Here is an 8,722-nt window from a genome sequence, read left to right as displayed (position 1 = left end):
AGCCGGCGGCAAGAGCCGGTCTCGCAGCGCTGCGGAGCGGCACCCGGCTGGGCCCGGCCGCCGCCCTCCCCGCGCCGCCAGAGGGCGCCCGCAGGCCCCTGCGCGGCGGCGGCGGCGGCAGCAGCGGAGGAAGATGGCGGCGGGCGCCTCCGAGCAGGTCTGTCCCCGCAGGGGCGCAGGCACGGGGAGGCGGCGGGGGCGTGCCCCGGGGCGAGGGGGGAGCGAGGCGGGAGCGAGGCCCGCGCCGCCGCCCCGGCCGGAGGCCGCTGCTTGCGGAGGGGGTGCCGTTTTCGCGGCCGTTGCCGGGGCTGGGCTGGTGCCAGAGCGCTCCGGCGCGGCGGGCGTGCGGGGCCGCCCCGGCCGCCCAGCTCCCCCGCGCCCGCAGCAGCCGGCCAGGGGGCAGCGGCACCCGCACGGCGTTTCCGAGCGGCGCCCGGCGCCGCGGGGCCAGGACAGCCTGTGCCTTGCGGGGCAGCCGCCCCGGCGGGGGAGAGGCAGCCCGCGGCCGGGGCGGGACGCGGTGCAGCCCGGCGGGCCAGCCCGCAGCCGCGGGGTCTGTGACACAGGAGCACTTGCTGTTTCCGAAATAAAGTGTCGTGGCGTTTCGGCAGAGGAACGTGACTGTCGTGCGTAGGTAGGCGCGGGCCGCGCTGAGCGACGCGGGCAGCAGCTGTGCGGCGGGGCGGCCTGTGGGCACGGCCGCGGCTCGGGCTCGGTGTCCGAGCTGTCACGGCAGCGCAGCCAAACCCGTCGGGAGGGGTGTCGCTGCCACCGCCGGGGGGGCGGGCCGGGGCGAAGGGCCCCTTTTCCGGGAGCTCCCCATTCTCCACGGGACACGCGTTCGGAGGGAGCCTGTGCAGGAGCCTCGGCGGCGGTGGGTGGGAGGCCCGGGGGGCCCGGTGCCGCCCCCGCCGGTGCCTGCCGCCCGAAGCGCTGCCCAGGGCCGCAGGGACGCTCCAGCGCCTGTTCCAGCGGTCACCATTTCAGCCGCGTTCTCCTAGTCCTGGCGCCGTCTTCCGTCGTGCTGCCTTGCCAGGTGAAAAAACCGCTTTGGAGTTTCGTGGTACCATCGTCTCCTTCCACGAACACGCTGTCCTGAGGACACCTCACTGTCCCGTTGTACAAGATTTCCATCTCCTTTTCCCCAGGGCACAGACCTCTTCTGTTTCCCTGTCTAGCCAGTTCTGAGTTTGTGCAGGGTTAGAGTGACTTCCCGAACATCTCTGAGGAAGCCCTCCGTAGAGCTCTTCAGGTCAGGCACCTTGCTCGACACCGTTTCCTTGTTCTTTGGCAACAGAAGAAAACAAGATGGTTTTACCCGCTCCATCAGTATAGACACATGCAAACATAGTTTGCTTAAGGTTCATCAGTAGATGAACAAACTTAATCCTATCAAAAGGATCAAGCTGCTTCTTTGAAGTATTGAACCCTTAAATAGCAACGTGTTCCATTCGAGGGAGGTGGAGCAAAATTTTGGGCAAACGTAGAAAACGACAGCTAAGGTTCGTTTTCCCTACAGGTTTCCTCTATGTGTTAATTTGTTACATTGATGGGATATCCCTTCCAATCTAGCATCTTCAAATGACAAAACTAAGGCTAGGCTGGCCAGCTTCTCCGTGCCGAGTTTGAAGCCTTGTGGTATTTTGCTTAATGCTGCATGCAGGCAGTAGAAGTTGAATTCAAACCCTGTGCTATCAGACTGAGCTTAAAAACTGGATCTGCCACACTCCTTTTGGATAGACTTACTGAGAGTCTATCCTGCATTAGCATGGAGGGAACTAAAATCCTGTGTATTGGTAAATGACCTGCAGGATTATGTCCTGTATCATCCCCAAGAGTTAAAACTTGATGGAATTCTTTACAGCTGTTGTGGGTTTTTTTACTGCAAGAATGTCATTAATTGTTCCTATTTGCCATGATAAAAGTGAGGTATAAAAGCATACATTATCTGAAAATATCTGGATTTTAATTTATTCATTGTGTTAGTAGAGATTGCAATGGGTGTAAATGTTCGTAAGTACAGGGCAGCAAACTGAAACATACCGCTGAACATAATGTCTAATATATTCTACTAGTCAGTACAAATTTATATTTTTTGCATGTATACATGTGTGTCATTTTGGTGGATTTACATTTCTTGTAACAGCTAATCCACGCTTTGTATTATTATAGCAAAGTTCTAATGGCCCGGTGAAGAAGTCTATGCGGGAGAAGGCTGTGGAACGCAGGAACATTAATAAGGAGCACAACAGTAACTTTAAAGCAGGATACATTCCAATTGATGAAGACCGTCTCCATAAGACAGGGTTACGTGGCAGGAAAGGCAACTTGGCCATTTGTGTGATTGTTCTTCTCTTTATTTTGGCTGTCATCAATCTGATTGTGAGTATAATACTTAGGCTGTAAGCAACATTAGGGCATATTTCATTTTGATTTATTAGAGAAATAGAACTTACTCCAGTATGGCTGAGAAGGACTTAAAATGTACTGAAGGAGACTTCTCATTTTTTCTCCTTTCCTTTTTTGTTCTTTTGTAGTCTAAGCAAAATTATATGAAACAATCTTATAAGTCCAGTCATGATTATTTTAGTTATCATGGTCCCCAGCAAGGAACCTGCCATTTATGCAACACAGAATTAGGAACCTCGAAAGTGTTTCTTAATTCCCAGAACTCAGTAACAGCAAATGGGCAAAGTGTCATTAGTGCAGTACAGATGCATTCATGGTAAACTGTTACACCAGGAACATTTTACATATAACAACAGAGCTGCGTGTGAGCATTCAGAATTCATCAGCCACTGTACTTTAAACCTTCGTTGTTATAACTGCCACCTTTTTATTGCTTGATCACTAAGTACTAATGAATTATTTTTCACAATTGGACATCCACCTGTGAAGGTGCTTTCTTGTAGTTCAAGGGTAAGTATATCCTGAGCTGAGCTGCTTTGTTCAGGAAATTTGTTTAGCTAATGGTTACCCTTAAACAGGAAAAAGATCTAATAATGGCCATGATTTAATTCCATATATATATATATATATACACACAAATTATTTTAGTTACCATTTCAGATGAGTCTAAAAATCATGTAAAATACTTTTCATAATCAAATGTGTTCTGATGTTTCCAATAGGAATTACACAGACTAAAGTAAATTCACATCTAAAGCTCACTTAAGCACTGGCATTAATTATTTCAAATAAAACCTCTAGTTAATACAGTCTTTGAGAATGTGTGCTTCTCTTTCAGATTACACTAGTCATCTGGGCAGTAATTCGAATTGGTCCCAATGGCTGTGACAGTATGGAGTTCCACGAGAGTGGCTTGTTGCGGTTTAAGCAAGTTTCTGACATGGGTGTTATACATCCATTATATAAAAGCACGGTAGGAGGCAGACGTAATGAAGATTTGGTGATCACTGGAAATAATCAGCCTGTAAGTTATATCATTAATTGGAAGCTTGTGAGCAACACTATGGAATTGCACTCACATTATTAATAAACATACTTGAAACATCACTAACTTCATGACTTTGTTTCTGAAGATTGTATTTCAGCAAGGAACAACCAAGCTTAGTGTGGAAAAAGACAAAACTTCTATTACCAGCGATATTGGCATGGAATTTGTTGACCCACGGACACAGAATACCTTGTTCAGTACAGACTATGAAACTCATGAGTTTCATCTGCCAAATGGAGTTAAAATATTGAATGTACAAAAGGCCTCTACAGAGAGGGTATGTCCATTTTAACTACCACTTACTTTTTGTAAAAGCTCATTACAGAATCGCCTTAGTTGCAGACTAAGAAAAAAGTTTACTAATCTGCTCTTTCAAGCATATTTAGAAATTTGACTAAATGTAGCTAAAAATGCAGCTCTGAAAATGTATATCACCCTAAAAATTAGAACAGAAATGAAAACTGACATCGTTAATTGAGCATAGTACCCAGAATACTGTGCCAACTAGGTTTGTGTGTCTTTTTATTAAGTATTTATCCATTTGTGCATGGGTAACTTTCAGGAATAAAATTTCTAGGAAAAGTTTCTCTTTTCCAAGTAAGATCTTACAAAAATAATTACTAGAACTTAATGTTTCATTTTCCTTCTATTGGAGATAAGCGTTAATACAGTCAGAATTTCAGGAGTCTGAGTAAAGGGGTAGAGAACAATCACAGCAACATAGGAGGTGTGTCAGTTCATGGCTTCTAGGTTAAACAAGTTCTTATTTGGGTTTCTACATTAAATATACTTTATTTATCAGTGGTTTTACAGAGGGCTGAGTGTGCCTTAGGAATCGTTGAGCAATCCTTTTAGGGATGGAGAGAAGTTTAGTTTGCTCTTCTTCATGTTTTCTCTGCCAGACTAACACTTAAATAGTATGTTCCAGGAAAAAAAAAGCCAAAACCACAAACCTATAAATACATAGGAGGAAGGCATTAAATGAAAACAGAGGAGTAAGTTTACATAATTGGTCCTAACAGGAAGCCTGTATTTGCTACAGGTGTTAAATGTGTATCCCATAAAATTGTCATATGAATTGCTATTTTTATTGTAAAAATAAATACTTCACATACCTTCCAAAATTAAGTAATCCTTATTTTTAAATGTGAATGTGGAAAATAACAAATGGACAGAAGCTTCATAGGCATAATGGCAGAAGGGCAAAAAGTACATGGAAGTTTTTTATTAAATTGTGGAGCAATATTTTTATAGTAATTAAAGTTACTCAGAGAAACCCAACTGACACATTTCCACTGATCTGTAATATGCTGTTTTTTGTGTATGTTCTTAGATTACCAGCAATGCAACCAGTGATCTAAATATAAAGGTTGATGGCCGTGCTATTGTCCGTGGAAATGAAGGTGTTTTCATCACAGGCAAGACCATTGAGTTTCGAATGGGGGGGAACATGGAACTTAAAGCAGTAAGTATTTCAAATGAACATTTTTTGAACAGCTTAGTTTCAAATTTAGACTGGTAACAAACTGATGTAGCTTTATATGGTTTCCAGTTTTATATAAAGTAGTCACGCATAAAAGTTTAGTTGCCGTCATTGTACCAAGTAGGATTTTAAAAGGTGGTTTATTGCTTTGCTGTTAATTAGTGGTTCGACAGTTTTTAGGTAACAAAGATTTACTACTGAGAAGACACTAAAAACCCATAATGCCATTAAAGCTAAGCTATTGGCCTCAAACGAATACTAAGGCGAATTCATCTTTTCTTCTGGAGGCTTTACTGGGGTCAGCCACCTTTGACAGAGGCGCAGAGCACACAGGAGCACTGTCTCCTGTGCTGCTGTAGTAAGACTTGCCAGCATACGTTTAAAATTTCTGGAGACTGTTAAGATTGCAGGGCATACGGAATGATGGAAAAGGTTAAAAGGATAAAAAAATAGAGGTATATGCACTTTTATTTCATGTGAATGAATTTCATGTATGAATTCAAACACCAATTCCCATTTCATGTCCGTGTTTTTTAGATTTACTGTATTTGCTAATAGGTCTGTAAAGGGAAAAGCCGCACTACTGCTGTCTCCTGGAACAGCAAAGTACATTGCTGACTATAATTGAGAAATTCATGGGCATTATTCACAAATTTAATTAAAAAATGAAACCTTGTCATACGTTCTTTTTTTATTCTGTTTACTTCTACAGCCATTCTAAAGATGCCATTTATTTGTTAAACCAGCTTGTCTCTTTCAAAAACAACCTGCCTTGTTTAAATTAGAAGTTGTAATTTTTTTTTCTCCCTCTTAATAGGAAAACAGCATTATCCTGAACGGAACTGTGATGGTCAGCCCATCGCGACTGCCAAGCTCTTCCTACGGGGAGCAGTTTAGTAACGGGAACTGGCTGCGTTTCAAGCTCTGTATGTGTGCGGATGGGACGCTGTTCAAGGTTCAGGTGACAGGTTATAATATAGGTTGTCAGACTTCTGTCAATCCATGTGCAGCCACACACTAAAACAGAAACCACTGCTAGGGGAGTTCTCTTTTGTGCTTATATATATTTGTATGAAGTAACTGCATGCCTTCAAGGATTTCTGTTTCTACAGCAGTTTATACTAACATTTATTACATATTTTTAAGCAAAGGCTGTTAGAGTCAGCAGTATTATGTCATCATCCTGTTAGCTGTAACAGCGGCACTGATTTAGTAAGCTTTCAGTCTACATGCATACTGAAGTACCTTCCTGAATTGGGATCAGTAGAATAAAGAATGTGATCTTAGCAACCATCTTGACTGCCTTCAGTTGCCAATAGAGGAGGGTTTTGTCCTGCATCCCAAGACCTTAAAGGCTGCTGAGAACACAACTGCAATCTGAAGTACTTCAACAGGAACGTCAATTTGTTGTTGGAAGTGGTTTTGCCTAGGATGGCTGAAGTGGCTGATTTTTGTCTTCATTTCTTGCCAAAGGTTGATATAATGATTTTCCCAAAAATTACGTGGTATACCATATGTTTCCTAAGAGAGGGGTAATGGCAGATTCACTTTAAAATATTGCATTATTTCTGCCATATATTCTCATGTAGTTAGAAAAGCCATTGTACTAGCGTAAGTAATTTTGCAAAGTAATATGGAGTGTGGAAATGTAACTTCAATTTTGAAATAGTGTTGCCATTATTGGAAGTGTCGCTTGAGCTCCCATTTTATCTGTGCAGTTTAGGCATTCTACAGTTGCTTAATTTATGTGAAGTATTTATAAAACTTGTTTATATTAGAAGTACATTTTTAAAGATGTACTTACAACTTGCTCACTACCCCAGAAAGGTGTTTTCTTGGGTGCTTTAATGTGAACCGTGTGTGAATCCATTATTCAACAGGTAATAATCTAAAGCATGACTTGTTGCAGCAGTGTCGAGATCAGACTTTTTTCCTCATAAATGTCAGTACTGATGCGTTACTGAAACCTCAGAATTAAATTCTGAAGTTAAATTGCTGGCCTGTAATTCTACATGGGATGGTACTGGATCCTGTGTCAGCAGAGTAAATACATGTGTATTTGAATTTGTCAACAGTGAAACCGTGTCTATGGTGAGCTGTAAGGTTTATCACCTTATAGAAACTACTATAGCCTTGTAACTGCTTTTGAAGAGGTAAGGTGTTCGGTACTAAAAATAGAACAGCTCATTATAATCCTCCTTTCCCCACCCCATGTATTTCATCCATATAAAGTAGTTTTGCAGTAGCATCAAGTAACCTTAATAATGGAGGCCACAAAGGTGACTTTGCAAGTAGCTTTTTGACAAGTTTTTTCTAGATAAGCACACACTTCCTAAAAGCTGTGCTAATATTGCACATTAACTTAAGAATTGGTTGTTTGTTAGGGGAAGATAAACTATCTACCCTTGTTCTGTAGTTCTCAAAAGTACATAGAATTCCACAAAATGCAAATCAGCTTCTGCAACAAAAAGTTCCTATCTAAGGTCCCAATTCCTGTATTTACTAGAAGCCAGTAAGTCCTCGTGTAGGATGTGTATGGGTGGAATCGATTCCTAGAGGGGGATCCTTAGGTCAGGCAGTATGCCACACAGGAGCTCAGAAGGGTCACATTTCCCTCGTTGCTCAAAGGCAAAGCCAGGTTTTGATGTTCCGTAGTTGTTGGGGTTTTGGGGGTTGGACATCAGTGGAGCTGTTCCAACACAACCAGAATAAACAATAAAATGTAGCAAAAGCCATTGAATTACTTAGATTACGGGAAAGTACTAATATTTTGCATACTACCTTCATGAACTTCCTAGTTATAGTAGAGCTAATGTGTATTAACCACTCCAACACACATTTTGCTGAAAACATGCACACATCTTTGCTGCTAAGTAGCGCCTCAATTAGTATCTGTTACAGTTAAGAGGAGGACACTCATGCTAATGGCAGTTTGTCACTTCATTTTTATATATATCTGTGTATATATATATACACACACATAAAAATATAAGGAGCAGTATCCTCAAAGCTGAAATAGACTGAAAATGACAGATACTGCCTTGGTCAAGTGGACTACAGGCGAAGAGCATATTGAGGCTCTTCTCTGGTTAATACTGGCATGCCTGTATGCTAGTATTGGATTCTTGATATTCTCAAGAGTTCTTTTTAAAACACTGTATGCAACATAGCTGAAAGATTTGTCACAAAGGTACTCTTAAATCATGGTCTGGAGGATTGGTTTTGAAGCGTGGACTTCTTGTCAAAATGTAGCAAACCAATCATACTAAAATAAACGATCAATTTGTTAGCCACTATTTATATATTGCTAAGATAATCTTGTTGCCTTTAGTAAAGAGTTTGAGAAATGTTGGCACCACGCATGCCTTGTGTGGTGCATGTATTTGTTGTTTATCTTCTAACAGCCTAAGGTACATTTTTCTATGCATATTTAACATTGTGTGGCACATTATTTATTTCAGTCCCACGGATGCACTTAAGATTCTGTGTGTTTAAAGTACATTCTGTATGCCTCTGTAAAATACCGTACTGGGCACATTGAAACAACACAGATGTGAAGAGTTCTCGGCCTGTGTAAAGGTGGGGGTTGTTTCAATAGGTGAAATACAATTGAATTTCTAGTCTTTGTTTTGAAATGAAACAATAAATTCTAAGATGCAGCTGTGGTTCAGAAGTGTTATTTGTAAGAATATAGTTTTTCATTAAAAATACACTGTTGTGTTATTGACAGGGAAACTAGTATTTTATTAACTGTAAGTATGAAAGTCATTCCATACCTACTG

The 8,722-nt window shown here is 42.0% G+C and overlaps 1 protein-coding gene across 3 annotated transcripts; it reads left to right on the top strand.

Annotated features, from left to right (window-relative positions):
- Position 1: 1 nt before the first annotated feature.
- SGCB (sarcoglycan beta) lies at positions 2-8,599 on the top strand. 3 transcript variants are annotated; one of them, XM_055798095.1, is made up of 6 exons: positions 2-157; positions 2,173-2,382; positions 3,248-3,433; positions 3,543-3,734; positions 4,791-4,922; positions 5,758-8,599. In XM_055798095.1, the coding sequence occupies exons 1-6, from the start codon at positions 134-136 to the stop codon at positions 5,959-5,961; spliced, it is 948 nt and encodes a 315-aa protein (XP_055654070.1). In that variant the 5' UTR covers positions 2-133; the 3' UTR covers positions 5,962-8,599. The 3 variants fall into 3 exon arrangements, with proteins under 3 accessions (XP_055654070.1, XP_055654071.1, XP_055654072.1); XM_055798096.1 differs by lacking the exon at positions 2-157 and adding an exon at positions 223-634; XM_055798097.1 differs by lacking the exon at positions 2-157 and adding an exon at positions 954-1,502.
- The last annotated feature ends 123 nt before the right edge of the window (positions 8,600-8,722 follow it).

This window comes from Falco peregrinus, chromosome 2 (genome assembly GCF_023634155.1).
Source record: "Falco peregrinus isolate bFalPer1 chromosome 2, bFalPer1.pri, whole genome shotgun sequence".
In the NCBI taxonomy this organism is placed as follows: domain Eukaryota; kingdom Metazoa; phylum Chordata; class Aves; order Falconiformes; family Falconidae; genus Falco; species Falco peregrinus.
Note: the sequence above shows the minus strand (reverse complement) of the source record. Positions and strands in the feature narration are given on the sequence as shown.